We start from the raw sequence: 24,357 nt of genomic DNA, 5'->3' as shown, positions 1-24,357 counted from the left end.
CTTTTACATTTTGTGTGTTTTTAATGTGGTGTTTTTGTTGTTCTGTTGTTGGTTTTGCTGACCCACCCAAAGACAGTGGATGAAAATTTGCTTTTAACCAACTTGGAAACATATCAGCTGGTCTGATGAACACCAAACTCCAGAGATGAAATTTAGGTCAACATGGAATTGTGGTTGTTAGGGGAATTGGCCAAACCCCTAACAGCCACTTCAGGCTCACTTGGGAGTCAATGCCATTCATTTCCAAAGTGAGTCAATTCCATAGACACCCATGTTAAAATGTCCAACGTAACAGCGTAAACATGTTTACAGCCTTATACAAAAAGGGTTTTGATACTGTGAGAACATTACCTGTTTACCTGTCATCAAGAACTTCTGAGCCAGTCTAATCTCGGTCCTTCCACCAAAGCATCACCCTGTTTTTTTGAGGCTCTGTGGAAATCAGAGACCACATTATATGCTGAATTTCTTTTCATAGCAGTTCTGAGTCTAATCAAATCTTGTTATAGACAAAACCAACAATACAAGTTTCTAAAAACACATTTCATGATTGCCCAAAGACCAGAAATTGGGGAAAATATGTTTATTTTATGTATTCTGGTTATAACAAATTGAGAACACTCATCTACATTATAATGAAACAGCAATTTTATAGATATGGTCAGTTTGTTAGAGCTCTAAAGGTCTCAGCAAAGCCTTCACTTCCTGTTCTGTGGTAGGAATGTCAGTTAGGTGCTGAAGAAAAGGGCGTCCATGGATGCAGGTGTGGTTGGCGCCACCCAGCTGCTGTTCCATCCGCAGGAGGGTTTCCTTCACATCTTCTCTAGATAAATTTGTAGGCAGCTGCCGGGCAAGTCGGACTGCTTCACCCTGTGAGGGAAAAATTCTAATTAAATTAAACAGCAAAAATATCACCATGATGCTGTGTTCATTTTGTACTCAGAGCAGCTCTCACTTGTAGATAGTTTGTGACTTTCAATGGCCTACACTCCCGCACAGTTCTAGCTTTCTTGTGAAGAACTGCAGTCAGGATCTCCCTGAGGTCCTCCACACCGAGGAAAGGCACGCAGTCTGCCATTGCTGTCACTTCCAGATGTCTCTCGGCTGATGTGACGCCTGGCCAAAATAAGCAGAAAACAAGGATTAATATACTCCAGACGCTAGTACTATCTCCAGGAAAGAATAATAAATAAATATTGTGGTTTACAGCCGAACTGTTGACCAAGTCAAACAAGCAGAGGGCCAAATGGAGTGTTAAATGACTAATAGAAGCCCCAGCAGACTGGAAGGAAGCTGTCTTGTAGGGTGGAAGAATGATGGCTTCTCATTTCACGAGGAAATACTGCGAATCATGCACAATTTATTATTTTTAATACATAACTTTGGATGGTAAAAAAAAAACAAACAAAAAAAAAAACCCCAGAGAGCCAGGGACAATTTGAAATCTCTGTGCAGAGAAATACTGCAGGGTTCAAATCATTCTCTATTCTATTAAATATTTATATGAAAATAATAGCTTAAAACAATAAACTTACCTATGGCAGTAACACATTTACTTTATATTCAGATTTAATTTAAAATATCTGAAAAATTATACACAAGTTTTGGAGGATATTTTCAAGAATATAACAAAAGCAAAAGAAACTCAGCAGATTTCGTGCACTGAAAACATCTTACATGCACCGCTGCCTTCAGTCCAAGCACACCCACAGAGGCTGGCAGTGCCAAATGAAAATTCCTGGAATTTTTTAAAGGGCAACCATTCTCATCACCTGCACACTGGGGTACAAACCTACTGTGAGACCACGCTGTCGGGCAGAGAGCCAATGTCAACTGAGGTGAACCATTCCAGCAACAAAAACAACCAATACTCACAGGACATTGTATACGCTCTGCAGGCAAATATTGAAGAGGTAACATCAAAGCATGGATGAACGAGGTTTAACTGAGGAAGTCATTCTACTTTACTCTGACATCATGTTTAAACATTTGCTTGGTTTTAGCTTCAGTCATGAGACACACTGGGATAAATCCTCGTAGTCTTATTTAATAGTCTCATTTCTTTCGCTCATTTACAGGTCCACATTTTTATTCTCGGTCTCTATTAGAGTAGCTCTGAATGATTTACAGTTCAAAACAATATTTATTTATCCTATAGTTGGGCTTGGTGCTGATAATAAATTAATCTACTGCCTTAAACAAGACCCCATAGATTTGAACTACAGCCTGGATATAAAATAAAATATAAACATTCTGTGTCTAAAAAGTAAAGTCGACACTGACATGCCTTAAACCTTGCACTCTTTCCAATAGCCAGCAGGGAGCAACTCTTGACGAGCAACATTTTAGGAGCTGGTCTTACTGAATGAATTTAAGGTGAGTTTAGGTGACGTGGAGGCAGAAGCTAAAGTAATATTCAGCCAAATTTTTTTCTTGAATATTAATAACCCTGTTTTTTGCCCCAATATAAAGACTTACACTTATGTTTTCAGTGTCAATAAGATTACTCATAGATTTTGGTAGTTTTTGTATTTTGCAGTTTATCGCCTTTACATTTAGTATGCTTGTAGTACACATTTGGTATACTATTATGTATTTTTGTGTGCCTTACTAGTCTACGCAACCATCAATGACTGTACTGTTGTTTGTCTTGGCCAGGAAACTCTCCCCAATGACAATGAGAAAGGGATGCTTTTACAAAAGAAAGCCTCAAATCAGAAGTAACTGACCCTCTGGTATAACTCTCAAATGTGCACCTTAAACCAGATAACTCGTAAGCTGGAGTGGAAATGGCATCTTACTAATTTAGAAGATCATCATTTAGCTTGGAAAAATAGTTTGTTGCACTACAATAAAATCCTCCGTAAAGCTAGAACATCTTACTATTCATCAGATTGAAGAAAATAAGAACCCTAGGTTTTTTTCACCACTGTAGCCAGGCTGACAAAGAGTCAGAACTTTTCATGAATTTATTCACAAATAAAATTTTAACCATTAGAGATTAAATTATTTGTAACCATCTCATAGATGTATGATAAACCATTTAACTGAGTTAACTTCAGTGATTACTTTCTCCTAATAATCAACATGTCTCCTAGACCCCATTTCTACAAGACTGCCCAAAGAAGTCCTACCATTAATTACTGTTTTAGTCTTAATTATGATCAGTCCATCTATTACTGGATTACTTACTACAGGCCTTTAGTAATTCACTAATTAAACCATAACTTAAAAAGCTAACATTTGACCCAGCTGTCTCAGCAACTTAAGCTAAACAGAGAGTCTTCTTCACACACTAAGGTTAATTATGGAGTTCCACAGGGTTCTAGGACCAATTCTTTTTACATTACACAGAATCTATCTGTGTAATGTAAACAGTATCATTAGAAGGCATAGCATACAATTTCATTACTATGCAGATGATACCCAACTTTATCTGTCTAGGACGCTAGATAAAACACACCAATTAGTTAAGCAGCAGAAATGTTTTAAAGACCTGGATGACCTCTAATTTTCTGCTTCTACAATGAGATAAAACTGAGGTTATTGTTCTCGACCCAGAAAATCTTAGAAACAAGATTTTAACCCAATACTTGGTTAAAACCAATGGATAGTATTTCCTTGGCTTCCAGTAACACCGTGAAGAACCTTGGAGTCACTTTTGATCAGGATATGTCCTTCAAAGTTCATAATAAACAAACATGTAGGACTGCTTTCTGTCGCAGAGTAAGAGTGAAAAACTAGTCAATGCATTGATTACTTTTAGGCTGGACTACTATAATTCATTATTATCAGGATGTCCTGAAAGCTTCCTAAAAAGCCTTCAGTTGATCCAAAATGCTTTAGCAAGAGTACTGACAGGGACTAGAAAGAGAAAGAATTATTCTCCTATACTGGCTTCTCTTCACTGGCTCGACTTTAAAATCCAGAATGAATTGAACTGAATTAAACACAATTATGTTTTTGATGAAGTATTTTCAGTATTTATATCAGACACATTAAAAGACAGGCACTCAAACATACCTGAATAGAAACTAAAATGTGAGGTTTCTACAACAGAAAAGGTGGTGGTAGAAATAAAACTTCCACAGGGAAGGAAAAAAACTTTTAAAAACATTATTGTTAGGTCTCAGTGACCACTGAAAATCAGTTTAGATACTATTTGAATATCAGGACCACTTCCAAGTGCTGAGACTTGATTCTAGAAGGATTTTACTTATACCAACATTACTGCATTATTTGGCTGTTAACATTTACCACAATATCTCACAAATTCTTCAGGCTTTTCATTGTTGAAATGCATAAAGTTAAGTAATCAATCAGTAATCTTGGCAAGTTTAAACTGAACATTTGGAGGTTACTACTGAAGACCCTTAAAAAACAAAAACACTAGAATTGAGAATTTATTGTTTAACATGATAAACAACCTTGTGAAAGACTGGGTGTTTTTCATTTTACCCACAGCTAATCCAACACAGAGAAACTCTGCCAGACATAATTGCCTGTAATCCCGTTACGGGGACTGTAGGTTTGACATTTCTAACTGCTGAACTATGACATTAACAAAAGCATGAGTCACAAAACAAGAAACTTCTTGCACACAACTTGTTTACTTAGTGGACTTTTTGTTTGCAATATTTACATTTTCCTCATGTAGCCTGGAGATTAATATTATTGAATTTTATCATCATCCTCATGATTTGTTCTTCTAATTTGAATTCTGTGGAGCTTCTGCTTTTATTTTTAGCGCCCTCTAAGGGTTATGTAGGTAGATTGCCAGGAGTGGTATTTATTTCAGGCTGATTGGATTTGTCAGACCCTGATGAAATCTTAAAGTTGATATGTGTTGGTTTATTTTTTTCTTCCAAGCTGTTCAAAGAATAAAATTAATCTCTCTTTTTAACAGAAGCCAGAGTGCCTGAGTGGTTTTCTGTGGTAATATCTTCACAAAATATGTCAAGCAGGTTTTCCTGGATTTATTCTTTGTACCTGGAGTGAGTTTGACTTTAAAACCATTTGCCACAAGCCTAGGATCAGAAAAGAAGGCGGCTCCATTCAGCTCTGGCCTTTGTTTCTCCATGCTGCACAAAGCCTCTGTGTATTCAGCCCCTCCAAGGCTTCTAAAAAAAGAGAAAAATTATATTTTAACATACATTAAAAAAAAAACAAAGGTAAAAATGTTCTTTCTTACTTAGCTCTCAAATATGTGCATACATTTATACAAAGAAACTGGCTGCGTGTGCACTTCGCTGGTGAAACGTGAGTGATACGTTACCCATCTGTTAACTGTATAGGGTTCTGCAGACTCGCTGCTGGAAGTATATTATTCTCTAGAAGTCTCTTAAACAGCAAAGCCTCCTCCACTCGAAATGGGTTTAACAACATGAGCCTCTGACCACATAAAATGACCCAGGCGCTCTGAGAGGCCAGCCGGTTTACAAGACGGAGGCCCTGCGGCGCTGCGCTGCTCTGGGATGAGAGGCGCTGAAGCTGCAGCCGGAGGGCAGCCACGCTGCAGGGGAGGGGCTGTGAGGGCTTAGGAGCAGGGTTCTTCATCTTCTTCTGAGGCTGAGCGGCGAAGAGCTCGTCCAGCAGCTGCTGGTTGGACAGCGGGGCCTTACGTTTCTGACCCTGCATATGGCTCCTCACACCAGGCTCTCTGGGGCCCTCAGCTGAGGCCAACTTAGTCCTTTGTTCATGATGTTCCAGGTGTTTTTTTGCCTTCTCCTCGTACCTGCAGAGTTAAACCAAGCCTTGTAATGGTAGTTATGGCTGTTTCTGCTATTAAATCTAAAACGCTGTCCTAGAAAGTGTGCATAAATGAAACAAAGAGAATGAAATGAGATAAGCATAAATGTGTATTTTTGGTTGAACATAGTGGAAAAACATGTCAAACATTGAAAAGTTGGGATGGGGCAAACAGAAGACTGTAAAAGAGGTGGTGGAGTATCTCACAACTAATAAGGTTCAGGACTAGCCTGACTGGGTTGTTTTTTTGTTCTGTTAGTTTTTTTTAAAAAGCATCCCTGAGCAGATAGGTCTTTCAGAAGTATTTAGGGAGTATCTACAGTCTGTCTACAGATTGTTCATGAGTTCAACTAAATAGAAATAACTTTTCTTGATGCAAAAAACAACAAAAACAAAAGAAAAACACTTTTTGGGTCATATACAGTTAATAACATCATAAAAGATGAAAATACAGAGCAGGGATGTCAGACTCATTCTGTTCATGACCAAACCAAGCCAGTTTAATCTCAAGCTGGCCAGACCAGTGAAATCATTATCTGGAACACCTGTACATGTAATGAAGTCTGGATTCTGAACCATTCATTTACAAAACAGAGAAGAATAAGTGCAATTTGAACAATATTCTGTCTCAGTTTTTGATATTAAACAATTTACTGTGGTTACAAAGAAACACTACGTTGCTGTGATAAAGCAGGCTGAAGATAATGTCTTTATCTGAAAAAAAGGTGCAAAAATAACATAACAGACTGTAAAAAGCTCGAAAACTGTGCTCTGTCAATCTGAATATTTTGTACTTTGTGTGCCAGATTCAACACTTCAGCAGCTGGAGCTTTCAGCCAGATATAGTGAAATCTCTGCAAGGAGCAAAACTAAAAAACCAGTACCGAATGTTCACAGTATTCAGCCTTTGGAAAGTACATCATTAAAATCAGACGTGTGGTGGAAATCACTGCACATGCTCAGTAAAAAACAGGGTCAGTGAACACAGTTCAGCACTTCTTCCATAAAAGTCAGTTAAAATGTATCCATATAAAGATAAAGATAAGATAAAAATGAGATATGATCTCTCTCGGGAGGAGATTTTCTCTCAAGAAGAAAATTAATTCTTGAACTATTTGCCTACACAATCATTTAAAGAGTGGTGAACTGGTCAAACAGTCAGCTTCTTTGGGATCCCAGCCTCTCTCTCAGTCTTTGAGAAATACCACATACTGTAAATGGTAAATGGCCTGCATTTGTATAGCGCTTTACTTAGTCCCTAAGGACCCCGAAGCGCTTTACACTACATTCAGTCATTCACCCATTCACACACACATTCACACACTGGTGATGGCAAGCTACATTGTAGCCACAGCTGCCCAGGGGCGTACTGACAGAGGCTGTAAGCGATGAAAACCCAAAATAAATAAGATAAGTTTTTCGCTCACACATTCTTACAGAGCGGCTCCAATCTTCTGAAAAACTTAGCTTCTCCAGGATGCTCTTTTTATTACCAATCACATTAGGAATTCACCTAATCAGCTCTGAGATATTTCATTTAAAAAAAAAGTATTTCCTTTTTTTAGCATAACAAACTAAGTCTTTTTTTGTTGCTTGTCACATCATTCAAAGTGATCTGTATTTTTGCAAATCATTGTAATCCGTTTTTATTTACAATGTACTCAGCATCTCAAGGATTTTTTTTAATGGGGTTATAAATTACATCTGAGTACCACTATGTTCCCAGAGATCATGTTGAGAAGTTGACACCAGGGTACATTGGGTGCTTTCCTTAACAAAATAGTCATTTTATCAACTCCTGTTTCCATATACTGCATCTGAGCATTAGGTCTGGTGCTTTACCACCTCATTATTTAAATAGCATGTTTCACAAATTCATGTTAGCGTGCCACTTAAGTGAAAGGTGCAGAGTTATCTTATTTCACGGTTAAGACAGCAGTGAAACGCAAGTCTAAACAGATGTCATTTTCCATATGCTCTTCCATACCTTATTAAAAGATCCCATAATCTGCTGATACACACTTTCCAACCTTGCAATTACTTTAAATTGGTATGCAGCAATCTTACATAATTGGGTTCAAATGTTTGCAACATTACAGTGTAATGTAGTAGCTCAGCAGTTAGAAATCAAATTCTGACATGTACCAATGCGTCTGGGACAGTTTCTAAGTCACTAATGACAAATTGACAAATGACTGAAAAGTACTGCACACGTTTAATGCAAACCTTGAGCCAGGAGGATGACAAACTATTCTACCAATATTACCGTCACTGGAACAATAGGTCCATAATAGCTTAAGGGTTTAAATCCCGGCCAGAGAATGCATCCAGTAAGGGTTCCCCAGGCTAGGCCCTGCCATGCTACTCAAGGCTACTTTGGAACATGATAAGAGACTTGTAACTGAAGCCACGCTAGCTCAGACATCACCCGGATTAATAAGGTCTGGGTCAGGAACCAGGATATACTGATGAAAAGTGTGCTTTTGGAACAAGGCTATGGCATAAGCTGGCATGGGATGACAATAGGGAACTGTTGGAAAGCTACTTTTAATGCAACTCCAGTTAAGGGGGAAAATGAATGGGAGAGTGACCCCCAAACTGGGAGAGTGGCTCCAACACATTCCAGGAATGACATTCAACAGATTCCAGGAATGAGATGTCCAAAAAAGCGTAGTCCCAGGAACAGTAAAGATACTGCCCTAGACACTCAAGCCCCTGGTAGAGGAACTGAGATTGAAGGACAAACAAAGAGCGCCCGGAGGGCAAGTGGGGAATTTTTTTAATGTATATGCACATTTTATTGCCAAAAGTATTTGCTTGTGTGCCTTCACACGCATATAAACTTGAATGGCATCTCATTCTTAATCCACAAAGTTTATAATAATGTGGGCCTATCATCGCTAAGATAACAGCTTCAACCCTTCGAGGAAGGTTTTTCATAAGGTTTAGGAGTGTTTACTGGAATTTTTTGAAATTCTTCCAGAAACACATTTGTGTGGTGAGACACTGATGTTGGATGAGAAGGCCTGGCTCAATCTCTGCTCTTATTCACCCCAAAGGTGTTCTATTGGGTTGAAGTCAGGACTCTGTGCAGGCCAGTCAAGTTCTTCCTCACCAAACTCAGTCACCCATGTCTTTATGGACCTTGCTTTGGGCACTGGTGTGCAGTCATGTTGGAGCAGGAAGGGACCATCTCCAAACTATTCCCACAAAGTTGGGAGCATGAAATTGTCCAAAATGTCTTGGTATCATGAAGCTTTAAGAGTTCTTTTCACTGGAACTATGGAGCTGAGGCCAACTCCTGAAAAACAACCCCACACCATAATCACCCCCTCTACCAAACTTTACACTTGACACAATGCAGTCAGTCAAGTACCGTCTCCTGGCAACCAGCAAACCAAGACTCATCCATCAGATTGCCAGACAGAGAAGCGTTCATCACTACAGAGAACGTGTCTCCAATGCTCTAGAGTACAGTGGTACCATGCTTTACAGCATTGCATCTGACACTTTGCATTGTGTTTGGTGATGTAAGGCTTGGCTGCAGCTCCTTAGCCATGAAAACCTTTTCCATGAAGCCCTCTATGCACATGTCAAGGCAGACGAGCTAATCTGAAGGCCATATGAAGTTTGGAGGTCTGTAGCGTCTGACTTGGCAGAAAGTTAGTAACCTCTGTGCTTTATGCCCCTCAGCATCCGCTCTATGGTTTTATGTTGTCTACCACTTTGTGGCTGAGTTGCTGCTGTTCCCAATCACTTCCACTTTGTTATAATACCACTAACAGATTACTGTGGATTATTTAGCAGCGAGGCAATTTCACGACTAGACTTGTAGCACAGGTTACATCCTATCATGGTACCAAGCTAAAATTCACTGAGCTCCTAAGAGCGACCCATTCTTTCACAAATGTTTTCAGAAGCAGTCTGCTTGATTTTATACACCTGTGGCCATGGAAGTGACTGGAACACCTGAATTCAATGATTTGGATGAGTGAATACTTTTGGAAATGTAGTGTGCAAGTATTTTAACCCTTTTTGGATGAATATTTAATAAGACTATCTTCTTATATCTTGTATCTTGCCGACAGGTATTTATATTTTATAGCTTATTAAATAATGCGCATAACTGGCCAGGGACTGCAAAGAGAGGTAAGAGCTAAGGCAATTTTTTTGTGTATTATCCTTTCAAATTCAAGAATAAAACTAAACATTTGCTTTCTTTTCTGTTTATTTATTTTAATATATCCGTCCTCATCTAACCTTCATTAATGCCAATCCTTTGACTCTGAGGGGAGCCGGGGTCAAACACAAATGCTCATTACCTCCATGTGTGCTGCGCCAAGTCTGCCCTTGACTAGCCAACTATGTGTCAGTCCTCATGCCACTTATGCGGTGTAAGTGTAGGTGAGATTTTTAAGTGGACAAAGGGACATGTGCGAGTCTGGAAATGGTCTCTAATTAAAATTGAGTGAACAGGAGTTTATATCAGTGAGTATAAATTAAATCAATAGTTAATGCCTGTGTTTAGTCGATATGCATGGGAAGAGAAAACAAACTTGAAGCTTTAATTTGCCAAATTTAAATAGAAATGAGATGTGACCCTCTGGACAGACCAAGAGGGGACATATCATCATTAGGAATACCTGTTGCACTACGGAAATCTATTTTACCTCACCCCCTATTAGGCAAAGTTGTGTGGAAATTAGAAATACAGCTCGTATCAATAAAATTTCCACAGCAGGCCTCTCACATGCAAATGGCAGGTCAGACTTTCCTCTCTTCCATCTCTGCCTTGCAAATAACAAGAGATGGAAACTCAGAAAGGTGAAGGTCTGGAAACTCACTTCTTACGGTCTTCCTCCCTCAGATTTTTCCACCTCTCATGGATAGCGACGCTGATGTCCTGCAGGCTGGCTGTGGGTTTCTCTCTCAGGACCTCAGCTCTGGCTTCCTTCTCAAAAATAGCGACAGGAGACAGCGGTGCCCTCATGGTGCGGTTGCTGATCATGTCATAGGCTGTCAGGGCAGCTCGCTTCTCCGTGATGGCATTTAATGTCTTTTTGCTTGAGCTGCTCTCACTCTTGGCCTCATCTGGGACAGAGTGATTCTGCTTTGTAGGTTGATGAATTATGACAGGCTGCAGGGGTTCTCCTGATACCGGGTCAGTAAGAGCGGTCCCCCGGCTCCAGTCCTCAGCTGAAATTTGGACTTTGCTTATAGTTGCAGCTGTCATTTTATTGTCCACAAGTCTCTCCGGGGATTTGCTTGCTGGCTTTGTCACCGTCTGAGACATTTCATCATCATAAAGAGAAAAGTTAGACTCAAGATCAGCTGGAATCTGGTTCACAATCCAGTCATCCGCTATAGAAGAAGAGGAGCTGCAGTTTGAGGCCTGGCGGTCCAGCGAGGTGTCAACACTCGATTGTTTGGGTCCATCTCTGGGGACGCTATCATTGCTGTGACTATTCTCTGCATTTCGTTCACTGTCAGCCTGCAAAGGACTAGATGGCGAAGGAAATGGCTCAGAGCTGAGGTGTTTGTCAGCTGGGAGATCAGCGTTAGGCCGAAATCCATAGAGAGAAACCAGCAATGCCTCTACTGCAGTCAATACAGTCTCCTAAAAAACAGATGACAAAAGGTCAATTTCCTTCCTCAGGAATCTCTACAGCCAAACAAATAAACTGCAACTCACTTTGATTAAGTTTGAGCTTTGTGGTTACCTTGTTATGAAGAAGAACCTGAGTCTTGTCTGGCGTCAGATTAACGTCCACCGATGAAGGTGGAACAGAAATTTTAAGCATAAGGGTGGGATATCGATTTCTGGCTTGGTCGTCTGCATACTGAGCAGTATAGTGCTGACGCAACAGCTGATGGCCAATCACAAAAAAATAAAATTTGCAGAGAAACAAACAAAAAAAGTGTTTAATCCATAAAAATGTATTTATTGATTGTTTTATTCAAAATGAGTTTACCTTCATTATTTCTTTGTGCTGGACTGGCCGGTTGTTGACAAATATGAATGTTTTGTCAGGGTTAGATGTGCTCGTAGAGGAGTAATCAGCTCCAGGCTTTGGGAAAAAGCCCTCCAAAAGAATCTGAGAAAAAGAAAAATTAGTTATCCAACACAAGGAAGGCTAATAAGAAAAGGTATGCCATGCATTAAAAACTAGAAATGAGTCAAACACGAATAAAAATCCAAAAAGAAACAAAAGCACTATAACATCATTCATCTATTTTCCACCGCTTGTATAGGATGTACAGCAGGCTAAATAAAGATCTTGCTCTTCCCATTACCTCCCCAAGCTCTTTCAAGGTGATATGGGGATGTTCCCATTCCAGATGAGATACATAATCTCTCCAGTGTATCACTGGTCTGCCCCAAGATCTTATACCTGTTTGGACATGTTAGAAACACCTCACCTAAAGGGGGTTTACAATGCTAACTGGTCAGATGCCTGAACCACGTCATCTGGCTCTTTTCAGTGCGGAGGAGCAGTGACTCTACTCTGAGTTCCCTTCAGAGGAAGCTCACTTTTGCCATCTTATTCTTTCAGCCATTTATTGCTTGTGGCCAGGTGAAGGTAAGACCAACCAGGTTTAAGACATTGGCTTCACTTTTCATAAAGTCATAAAGTCTCTCCTCACACTGTGCCAGAGTAGCACTAAAGCCACATTTCCATTTCGTCTCTCTCTAATTCTGCACAGTTCTGTTGTCCATATATTAAGGTTATGATATTTACAGGTTAAAATGATCAGACTCATAAAAGAGGACCAAAGTTCCCTCTTCTACATGCAGGCCTGTTTCTGGTGCTCAGCATTTTCCCATTAAAACTCAGCATCATACATGATGACCTTTCACCCAAAATCATGCCAGAGGGGGTCCTCATGAGCTAAAATCGACGACTCAGCATAAACCTCAACAACTGTACTTAAAACTCCATTATGAATGCAAGCTAGTAAGAAATTATGGAAAACTATTAATGTTCAGCAGATCACGAGGAGTGAACAGCTATGCTTGTTTCCACATGGTCTCAGGCTCATTATTAGCAGCAGCGCACGCCAATGAAGTTAATAAATGAACTGCTGTTTCAGGTCAGGGCACATATGCGTTTCTCCATTTCTGCTCATTAGGGTCACTTTATGAGTGTACGAATGGCACCTCTGGCCCTAAAGGGCCTCGGCTATGTGTAGTCAAGCTGGCAAAAAGCGAGTGTCACATTTTGTTCTGCAGAGGAACAGCTCTTACAGCTCTCCCCTAGCGTGGGTGGAGAAATTGTCAACTCGGTCCCCTTGATCGCTGAAGCTTTGTTCTTAGGGACAAGGTGGAGAAAAGTTCCCTTTCATTGCTACGGGGAGTAAGAGGAAAAGGTGAAAGGTTGTTCTCATAACCGGGCACCAAGCAGGAAAATAACAACAACAAAGGGGAAAATGAGAGAGAAACAGGGTGAAAAGGGCTGCTCCATATCTGTCAGAATAGATTAGTTTGGAGCCTGACAGCAGGTAGGAGCCACATGACACCTACCGTGACCAAGCAGAAAGTTACAGCTCGACGGTAATTCAATTACAATCTGCAGAGCAAAGCTTAGCTAACAAAAATCACTCAGCCCTCATCAGGAAAGCACTCAAGAGAAAAGGGCAAAGAAATTGTTGGCCAGCCACCAGCTGACCACATTTGCTGGCTTGAGACCAGGCGTTCATGATGAGGTTATTAGCTCACAATCGAGTATAACGTGCATGCTCCCATTTGCTCTGCAGAAATTATCCATCATATCCAGGCATTAAATATAGTATTGGCAGCTAAAATTAGACCTCCCTAAGGGCAGCAGGACCCTAAGGTCGTAATCATTAATCATCACCAGTGCAGATCTGGTTATTTTTAAACTTGTTTTCAAATATTTTCTTAGGTTTTTGAGCGCCAGTGTTGCATAACATTAGCAACACTGACTCTGAGAAGTCCTGTTATGCATGCTGCAATGTTACACAATATTTTAACTGATCTGGATCTCAGGATGTGTTTGTTGACATCAAGCTTTCAAGGTGAGCGAGGGGAAATTGTGCTTTTCGAACACAAACGTCCGCGTAATGAAGGGCAACGGGGCCACAGGAGAAACAGCATGTGGTTCAAGCAATGAGTAGATGTGTGCGCTTGAGGTGAGACAGGGGCAGTGTGCAGATCTGAACTCATGACAATCGTCCGTCAGGGTTCTGTGCGCTTCATGCCGTCTCTTTTGTTGCAATATTAAAATGTGAATTTGGGACACAACAGGGTTAACAACCGTTTGTGTTCATCTTGCAGAATTGCTCAGCTTTTCTCCAGTTTCTACAGCTTCCCCTTAACTAACCTCCGGTTGCTCCTGGTGATGGTGGCAAGGGATCAAGTTGGCAATAGCACCGGGCCCCAGCGTGGCGAGGAGGGCGCTTCTGTTATCGGCCACCTTGGCCTTCTGCCAAAGGACCACCTGGAACGAAATGACACCCGTCCACCTCCATGAGTCCTCGTCAAGGTTATTACAGTTTTTATTTATTAGCTTTGACTTAGATTTGACAATTTAATTTTCGATGTGACACATTTTTAAAGTGTTTTGATATTTTTTAAGTGCTATAGTCTGTGTTTTGGTCTTTTCTATAAAACCGAATTTTTGTCAGGGCTGAGACTCAAAAAGGTCAGAAAAAAGTAGGAAAAGAAGAAACAAAGGAACTTTTGGTAAAATACACATATATGCACATAACAATATAGCAAAACAATAAAGAGTAATGAAACAGGGATTCGTAGTTAATTTCACATGAGTAGTCTTGCAGGGCCAAGTTGCAGGTTGTCCAATGGTAGTTGGAAAACCATGACTGCTACAGGGAAGCAGGAATCAGACTATTAAGCATGCTGACTGCCAGAATGAATTTTTATATATATATACATATATATATATATATATACATATATATATATATATATATATATATATATATACAGTGAGGGATTACGTTTATATGCACCGACCTCATCATTGGAACGGGATGCTTAAGACAGAAAAGAAGGAAAAGCAAAATAGATCCACTGTACTAAAAAGCAAGTTTCATCGACAATCACACTGTATAAACCCCCTAATGCTGTGAAAATGTTTAACATAATGTAGTAATTAAAGCTTGGACAAAAATTAAAAACTAAATAAATTTAAAAAGATTTCTCCACATAAATTTCTAAATGTGTCAATTTTTCAAATAAGTAATCAAGAAAAAAAAACTCAATTTCAGCAGTACCACAGTTCAGAAAATATTTTAGGTGCAAAATATGTTAACATCACTATGTGTCTACCAGTGAATTTATCTCCTGGGTGTTGATTTCTAAAAGCACACACTGTGTTGCAGGACGTGTCTCAGATATTAAATGTACAAGTTGGCACCTGTAAACGGATAACTCCTGTAAACAGTTCCTGAAGAAACTATGAAACATGACACAAGCCAAATGGCAGAGCTGGAGATAAAGGATAGGGGGCAACTAAGTGCTGATTGCACAAAATGGGTTCAGTACCCTCCCCTGACGACCTCCAAATTGATTTCTATGAAAGCTATATGATGGTCGTGTGCTCCCTTCCCTGACCTGCACCACCTACACACTTCTGTGTACAAACTGGCTGCAGCCTGAAACTGAAGCCGAGGTCAAGTCCGCAGCTGCGATCAGCAACTTAACTCAGGCATTATAATCACCCAAATCGCAGCCACAGTCAGCTGTATTTGTGTTGGGGTGCCTGATGGGTAAGAGACAAAAATGTCTATGTAATGAAACAAGTGAAAATAGCTTAAATTTGGAGCTGTGGTGAACAGGAGATCACACAACAAACTCTTCTGCATTGCGGATACTCCTGACCACTTTATTCACAGAAAGCAGCACTTTCTCCAGGACTCTGCTCCACTACTACAGGAACATGCAATATTTTTTTTTATTTACTTTTTATTTATTTCCTGGTCTTGAGTGTAACCACTGGTTTGCACTTTATTGTGAACCCTCTGTATTTCCATCCATGAAAACATCTCTTGATTGTAGACTTTGACTTTGTGTCAAATGATACATCCACCTCCTCATCTAACCTTCTTGACTTCGTACGATGTTGTGAAATTGTATTTCTTAACCATAGAAATTATTCTGTGCTCAACCACACTTGTCTTCTGTAATCTTTCAGCCTTTTCGGTGTTGCTGGGCTGGCTGGTGTATTAGTTCCTTTTAAGCCACTTCTATAGCTTTTGTTCTCTCTAATAGATTGATTTTGGTTTTTCAGCCTATCGATGACTTCATTCATTAGCATCTCACTGGATCTCATATTGGCAGTTCCAGTAAAAAGCTACCAAATGCAAGCCCTTAGAATACTTTCAGATCTTTGGTCTTTTTAGACTGTCATGAAATAATGAGGGAATAGGCCTCACCTGTTCCAATACTTTTCTTAAATCCCCGTTTTCCCTTCATACAATGTAATGTGTACAGAGGCAAAGCTCCAAAAAAGAAAAACATCCTTGTCCAAAAACTGTATATAGTGCTTTTTGGATCATATTTTTCCGACATATTGTCATCATACATTAAAAATACTAACTCTTACATTATTAAAAATACTGACTCTATATATGAGAACCAAGAGTTTTGTTCCATGTTGTCATACCTTTACCTATTTAAGCCATTTTTTAATCATATTTTATTGTCCCTTTTAGTTCTCAATTTATTTAAAAATGGTCACCTTTTTTTTTTACTGCTGCACAGGCCTTTCCAAATTTGGGGAATAAATTAATAAATATCTAAATAACCTAATAACCTATCTAATAACCCTACCCTACACTTCTAAATATTAAAAAAAAGACCAAACACGTCTCTGGTCTAAAACCAAAAATCCCACAAAATGATTTCATTTTACTTTTCAGTTTTTCACGCTGGAAAACATGCAACCTGAATATAACTAATGAGAATTAATGACTGTTGTTAGGTCAGTGTTTATTTATGATCCATCTCTTCACAGTTAATTAAATGACATTAGACATTGTGAAAGATGATACATTACTTAAGTACACATGTTATTTATGTTCAGTTAAGCTTGTGTTAGCCAAACTCATCCAACAATCAAATTGCTACCATTTGCTAAAAGAGCCAAACAAATGGCAACACATGTTAGGGATTCACGCCTCTCAGAGCATCCACTGATGTTTGCTCTTAAAGTAATTTGGACTATAGCATTCTCTGCAAGCCCAAACAATGATGCCTGCTACATCATGCTGTAATGTTCATGGATGCACTTGGTAACATTTTTCTTGCAGCAGCATCCAGAGGCACTGTGGCTCCAAGGCTGTAAATTGCCCCCAGACCAGGCATGAATTCAGTCCCTGGATCTGGATTCATTTGTGAGTTTTCTTGAGAAAATCAAGATGACATTTCACATGTTTTTTTAAATTAAATGTTATATGCATTTGTGAAGTGATGACGCAAAGTATTTTGCAATCAGGGCTGCTGCCTGATTAAAGTAAATATCAATCACAATTATTTTGGTAACTCTGGCAATTACAGTAATTTTTCTTAATGCAAAAAAAACAACAAAAACAAAACAGCCGTAGATAAGAGTGAGACAATAACCCTGATAAGACACAGACAGTGCAGGGAAAGGCATACAAAAGCGTCAGTGGCCTTGTACTAGGAATTAAATCAGAATCGATATTATGATTGTTTAACACAATCATTCTCAGAAAACAACAGTGGATTTATTAAACTTTGAAAAATAAATAAAAGCATTAATGTATTATTATTAGACTTCCATGAGCTTTAATTGTAATTCAACTAAATAAACTCAACACTACATGAATGCAGTAAATCTGCTGCAGGCTAGTGGGAATGTGGCAGAGAGTGAATCTGGAATTTTGTGATCGTAAAAGTAAAGGAAAAGGATGTGCTAAAAGCTAAAGCGAGAAAATGATTGGAAAACTGAATGTGGCACAATAATATTTTGATCTATATTACCTTCTTTCAGTAAAAGGTGGAGGGTAAAAATATAGCTGAAATTAAAATTCAATTAACTGCACAGGTAAAACAGACCTTCCAAAAAATCCCTGAATTCAGATCCAGATTGACTCCAAAAGCCAAGCCCCACTTCTGGTCGAAACTTAAACATTTATGAAGAGATTTGCTTTAAGTAATCTTGCTACCAAACAAACACTAGAGCTCTCTCACTTAATGACATTTACCACTAAAGGAGATCCTCAAATATCCAGAACATGCTCCCCTTAAATTGTTAGACATCTCTGTTGTGTGTTTGCCATTCACAGAGGTTTTGTTTCAGCAATTAGTTGCATTAATTATACTATTTTGATCACCATCTGACAGACTGTTGCATCACAAGTATTTGTAAAATGTCTGCAGGTTTTATTGTACATCATCTAATCCTGTTTGACGAGATTCTCATTCAAACATTTCAGAACAAAAGATTGAGGTTCGAGTTTCTCAGATGTGACGTTTTTATTATTTTAATTTATTTTATGTCACCATTTCTTTAGTATCTTTTGGTTTTGGAGTATTTTACTTATTTATGTACCTTGAAGCCAACACGGATCAAAATCTCTTTTCTTTCTCTTTAAGAAAAAGTACAATAAATTGTACAAAATAAGTCATTCAAAAGAGATACGTTAAGATTTTCTGACATTACTAGAACCAAAAAGGACGAACATAAAAAATAATAAGGCAATTAATCAAAGCTTGAGCTGTTTCTGTTTAAACTCGGCTGTTTGAACCTTACTGGAAACAAATATATTCTTTTGCATGTTTTTATTTTAAGTTTATTTATTAATGAGTGAAATTTTTATCAACCTGAATGTAGAAAATGTTCACTAGTCTTGCAGTGTTTCGGTTCGTCTTTCTCGCCTTGATAAAATCTTTAGTGTTTCTGGAGCGCCTGTAGAAGCTAAATGAAGATTTTCCATCACACGTTAACAATTTCACAGCTCACCGACTCGCATTAGCACTGACAAGAAACCAGCAGGAGGCCAGAGACAATTTTTGTCTTCAAACAGGTCGGCCAAGCTTCTCGATATTTTCCTGTAATTGTCCGTTTACACATCTGAGGACACAACCACAAGGACAAAGGGCAAAAGATGCCCGAACATCTTACAGCTGTAAGGAAATCTGGATGAAAAAAAGAGTCTAATGGCTTTATTACTTAGCTCTCTCTTCCAGTATTTAATCAATTTTTTGTTTGATTTTTGTTAATCCCCCCAAATGGACCAATATACTACTCAATAAAAAAAAATACACTTGTGCATTAAAACTAAAAAATATTACTTAATGCATTGCATGTCTTTGCACCCCCCAGATACAGTAGGAGGAGTGATAGTAATGGCATTAATCAAAATAGTGAAGACAACTTAACTAACTGACAATCTAACAGTATGTAATCCTAAAGAGGTTTTCAGAGTCTTGATACATGTCAGTGTTATCAAGATGGCTACAAAACAGGATATTTATTTTCAAATCCTTAATTTAATCAGTCTGTTTTACTGAGACAGAGAACTTTATCAATAGAGACCTGTGTATAAAAAAGGTAAACAACAACACAGACAACACACACATGCCGTGTTTTCATATCTTTGTGGGGACATCTAACTGACATAATGCTTTCCCTAGCCACTTACCCTAACCATCAAAAAATAAATGCCTAATCCTAACCCTTAGCCTAAACCTAACCGTAACCTAATTCTAACCCTGACACTAAAACCACATTTTGAGTCTCAAAAATGCCTTAAAACTTATGGGGACTTATGGGGATTTTGTCCCCATAAGGGCTGCTGGTCCCCACAAGCATAGTAGACTTCCAATTTTTGGTCGCCACTAAGATATGTAAACATGGTCTCTCACACACACACAAACACACTCTATACATGGTCACAAATAAAGTGAAAGAGTTGCAGATACAGCAGCTAGTTGCATCTATAGTCCCATCACACATACATGCCATATTAATATATAAAAAACTGAAGGGGATTTTCAGCTAAAGGGAATGTCATCTGAAGGCTAAGGCGGACACCTAGTGGTTGCATCAAGCTAAAGCTTTAAATCAGGGTGCTTGCATACAAAGGTGTCGTGTTTTTGTGTAACCACAGTGGAATATGACTGATACTCATCTCCATCTTTACTTGTATAAGCGTCTTAATCACTTCCTGGCCAAACTTGCGTGTGACATTAATCTCCAGTAAAGCAGTAAAGAGTAATGTGGTGTGACTATGAGGGAAAAGTGCAATGTTACTATTTCTGTGGTCTTAGTTTTGAACTGCCAGCTATGGGAATGCATCCACGTTACTTGAGAATTCATAGGTTTGCTGTTTGAATCAAGCTTCAAATTGGATTCCTCCATCAGCAGATGGAGGAGTCAAATACCACCCTCTACCACCATCTGCGCCACTTATTGGACAAGCTTACAATACAATACCTTAAGTTCTTTATTGCATTATATTTTGATTTTTATTCATTAAATACATCTTTCTTTTTTCTATTTAATTGTAATAATAATAAGGTGCAATAATAACAATGTGCAATAAGCATACACTTATTCTTCTTTTTATTACTTCAGTTACTGTGTTGTGTTGTGTTGTGTTGTGTTGTGTTGTGTGTAGTGCCGACGTGGGACAGTTTTTCAATTTCATTGTACTATTGTATTATGTATGACTGTGCAATGACAATAAAGAGTTATCCTATCTTATCTTATCTTATTTAGACCTATTTTATTCTGTTATTTTTAATTTATTTTATTAAGCTTCTTTACTTAACAGTTTTAATTTGTCTTGGTATATAAATCTATGTTGCTGTTTTTCTTCTTTCATCAATCTTTCTTTTTCGTTGTATTTTTATTTGCATTTTTTGTGGGGTTTTTTTTTTTATTACTTTAATATCTGGTGTGTACTCTGCCTTGCCTGTATGTACTAGCACTTTGTTTTTAAAGGTTGTATATAAGTAATGTTTATTTCTCTTCTTAAGTTGTGTGGAGGAGTTACTGACCTTATTGTGAACGAGCATGAGTCTCAGCTCCGGTTTGATAATGGCGTAGGCCATCAGCAGATCCTGCACCTTCTTCAGCTCCTCTTTGCACTTCTTGGTAGAAGAGAAACACTGACGTCTCACTGGAAGGTTCTTAAAAAGTTTCATTACACTCACTGTCGTCCCTGCAAAAGAAACAGAAAAGAGTAGGTGACCTCAATTAATTTCAAAATAAACTGGAAGTTAAACAGAGAGGAGAATAAGGAGAAAGGTTTTTTTTTTTTTTTTAAATTTGGTCCTCCATACAATCAATGTATTATTATTATTTCTTTTTATTTTTCTTTATTATACTCTGATTTTTCCTAAATTAGGTTTTTTTTCTATTTAGTTGACCTTTGCTCTTCTCTATAGTGTTTACCTTACTGAACTATTTTTGGTTTGTCATATTTCATTTTAATTTTTCTTATTGAGCTAAACTATTTAAGAACTTTTGTGATGGGTGGTGTTTGATGTTTTTAAATTTTATATTCATATTTCCATAAAAGTAAAGCACTTCTATTTTTCCAATAATAATTAATGAACAGCACTGTTTATAATGTGTCTGCTGGCTGATTTTGTAAACATCAATATTAAGTTTCCTGTTCAGCGGGATTAAAATAAATTCTGCCCTCATATCTGAAGCAACTTCAGTTTCTTTTTTAGATATTTTTAAAAAGGAAGCTTTCCTTGTTGCTCTGCTGTCTGTGCCGTACCTTGACCTAAATGAGACGGCTTCTGGGAAACAATTTTCCCTGTCAAGTCCATCGTGTACTGGGTGCTGATTTCATCCTCCTCTGTCTTTGTGGTAACAGCCACCTGAAGGGAAATGACACAAAACTTCAGTTTAGCCACACTGAGCTGTCAGCGGCTGTAATTTACACAGCACGAGTGTTTGAGTCCTAATAGAACACCTCAGCCACGGCGCAAATGGAACCCAGCGCCTCCCCTCTGAAGCCGTACGTTTCCAGATGCTCCAGGTCTTCATGTCTGCAGATCTTTGAGGTGAAATGTCTCACAGCCATCACAGGAGTATCTACAGCTTTGATTCCTTGCCCGTTATCACGAACCTCTATGCGGTCCAGGCCAAAATTTTCCTAAAATGTCAATAAAATTAGTGCAACATGAAGGGAAATCAAACTCAAAGCTGTTACGATCTGAACAGTGACTCCAGCAGCAGTCAAAATGCTCTAATATTAATGATTTATTTTCACTCACATCATCATTCATAATCATTGCATCATTAATGTTAAATAAATATGATTATAAATTCAAGTAAAATACACTAACAGGGGTAATTAACTGGAGGAAATCAGACTGGTTACTGCATTTGCTTCTGCATGAATCAAGCTTTTTAAATCAATACATTTTTTCCCCCTGTAACATTAGCTGTAATTAAGTACTTTACCAGTTTAACATCAATGCTTGAAGCTCCAGCATCCAGGGAATTCTCGATCAGCTCTTTGACAACATTCACCACAGAGGTAATGACCTGGGAGCTGGACAGCAGACGCACGGTGTCCGGGGGCAGCTGTTTCATGACTTCAGTTATCTGCTAAGGTGAAACATCTGGATTTAGTGGCACATCTAGTCACAAGAATAATGTGAGAATAGCTGGCCAAGGGATAGCCCTTATAAATGTGCTTCTGATCTTTCTTTTGATCCATTACGATAGTGGGTAACACCACATATTTGATTCGGCAGAGTATTATCCTGGATGTCCCCCAAAAGGGGATTTGTGTCCTCTGACCAATTTTATTAAATGTAATATTTATACGATCTTAGTTCTCCACATTTTCAGTGGTGTCAGACTGCTTTAAGCTCATCAGATACATGCAATATGCGCTGAAGTGGGGGTGGACAGGTGCATAAAATTGTACACAAACAAATAAAGAAAAACGTGTCCAAGTATTTTCCTTTCTTTCAGTGTACAGTACAAAAATATTCTTCAGTTTGTCGACACTCACTGTGTATTAGGGGCATGCATGATTCAAACTTTTTTATTTTATTGAAGTCACTAATTAGATTTATTGTATTTATGTGATTTTTAAAAATTAGGAATCCTGTACAAAAATCTCAACCCAGCAACCTGCAGGTTACTCCCTAACGTCTTACACCTCCAGTCTGTATTTTAGCTGCCTGCTCAAACACATCGGGCAATCCCATGTAAGTGTTTATGAGTTCAGTCTCTTAACTTCTCTAAATGAAACCCAAAGAAATGCTGAACCAGCTTCAGTGGACCCTCCTGCAGGTAAAATCTATACATGGAAATAAGAGCAGATATTTCAAGGGAACATTTTATCTACATTAATTAACAACTCTGCCTTGGTGACTGTAGACGGAATCCTTAACTTTTCAGGCGCTTCTGTCAGAAATACTGCTGCTGATTAAAGAAACAGTATTTACGTTTTGTAAAATTGGCTGCTCCTTGATACATGAAAACGTCCTTTTATATCGATGAATTAGTGATCACAGCTAACAATAACTTACCAGCAAAGGTAGTCAAAAAAGCGACAGCACTAAGATATATTCACTTCATTTAAGGCACAATTCATCCACATTTCTTTAAACACAAAATGAAACTGTACTTTAACACTAGCTAACTGCTCTCCACACCTCCTTTAAGCTGCTTAGACTTGCTAGCTCAGATTTAACTTTCAATTTTAGTTCAAACTTACGTACAGATGTTACAAAGCCATTAAATAATTAGTTCAATAGAGCAGCTAAATAATACTAACATAAAACAGCTTCTCTGCTTCAATCGTTCATAACAACAGACATGCAGAGCCACAGGCGGAAGTTACTATTTTCCCGCCCCCTTCGCTGCATATTGATTGGCTATAAGTCAGGCGTAGGCGGAGTCTAAAGAGCAGTCTGGCCGGAGTTAGAGCTGGCAGTTTTGGGCATTGTTTTTCTTATTTCTCATTTTATTTACAATAAATGTAAAACTCAGTCAATTTGTCTGTCGCACCATCTCCAAACCACAATTCATAGCAGATCTCACTACCATCTTCTAAACGTTCCCGTTCACTCTTGATGTTATTCTCTGCACCTCTGCACCTGTGGCAGCTAACACAGAGAGACAGAAAACCATTTGCACCCACACCTATAGGCAACTTATAATCACTTGTTAACCTTACCCCACTAAGTGGTTGTCTTTGGACTGTGTGAGGAAGTTGGGGTACCTATTTAGACATGGGGTTAACATACAAACTCCACAGAAAGACCTTCTTGGTGTTAGGCAACAGTGTTAACCATCACACACCATGCCGCCCCATATTAAATTAAATTAAATTAACGTTACCTGCTTGATGTGACATCATGTGTGCAGGGATAAGAACAGGCATGCCATTTGGACATTTCTTTATTTTTCATTTGTTATTTATTTAAATATTAAATAAATATTTAAATAATTTATTCATTTAAATACATTTAAATAAATGTATTTAAACATTAAATAAATAACATGTATTCTGTTTTTTAAAATGTATTTGGTCATTGGCGTATCGATTGGTGTGAACCGTTAGGGGGCGGGGAAACGGCCTTACAAGTCAAACCGTGGAGTTAAAAATACCCCGGATAAA

General features: G+C 38.5%; 1 protein-coding gene across 5 annotated transcripts; it reads right to left on the bottom strand.

Annotated features, from left to right (window-relative positions):
* Window positions 1-578: 578 nt before the first annotated feature.
* On the bottom strand, window positions 579-23,565 carry pms1 (PMS1 homolog 1, mismatch repair system component). 5 transcript variants are annotated; one of them, XM_063497975.1, is made up of 13 exons: window positions 23,512-23,565; window positions 22,182-22,328; window positions 21,688-21,870; window positions 21,490-21,592; window positions 20,759-20,922; window positions 14,091-14,207; window positions 11,721-11,843; window positions 11,469-11,615; window positions 10,593-11,365; window positions 5,276-5,734; window positions 4,990-5,120; window positions 956-1,116; window positions 579-870 (listed from the first exon to the last, which is right to left on the bottom strand). In XM_063497975.1, the coding sequence occupies exons 2-13, from the start codon at window positions 22,311-22,313 to the stop codon at window positions 670-672; spliced, it is 2,694 nt and encodes an 897-aa protein (XP_063354045.1). In that variant the 5' UTR covers window positions 22,314-22,328; window positions 23,512-23,565; the 3' UTR covers window positions 579-669. The 5 variants fall into 5 exon arrangements, with proteins under 5 accessions (XP_063354045.1, XP_063354047.1, XP_063354044.1 ...); XM_063497977.1 differs by having other exon boundaries at window positions 22,182-22,325; window positions 23,512-23,560; XM_063497974.1 differs by lacking the exon at window positions 23,512-23,565 and adding an exon at window positions 23,264-23,488.
* Window positions 23,566-24,357: the final 792 nt, after the last annotated feature.

Source organism: Pelmatolapia mariae, linkage group LG16_19, assembly GCF_036321145.2.
Source record: "Pelmatolapia mariae isolate MD_Pm_ZW linkage group LG16_19, Pm_UMD_F_2, whole genome shotgun sequence".
NCBI classification, from domain to species: domain Eukaryota; kingdom Metazoa; phylum Chordata; class Actinopteri; order Cichliformes; family Cichlidae; genus Pelmatolapia; species Pelmatolapia mariae.
This window is presented reverse-complemented; position numbering and strand designations above follow the sequence as displayed.

Bases quoted from the DNA above. Each gene is read 5' to 3' on its own strand.
- pms1 (XM_063497975.1), bottom strand. From the start codon at position 22,313: ATGAAACAGCTGCCCCCGGACACCGTGCGTCTGCTGTCCAGCTCCCAG. The intron at 21,593-21,687 runs GTGTTCTATTAG...ATTTCCCTTCAG, and splicing joins CCATTTGCGCCGTGGCTGAG to GTGGCTGTTACCACAAAGAC. The intron at 20,923-21,489 runs GTACGGCACAGA...TTTCTTTTGCAG, and splicing joins GCCGTCTCATTTAGGTCAAG to GGACGACAGTGAGTGTAATG.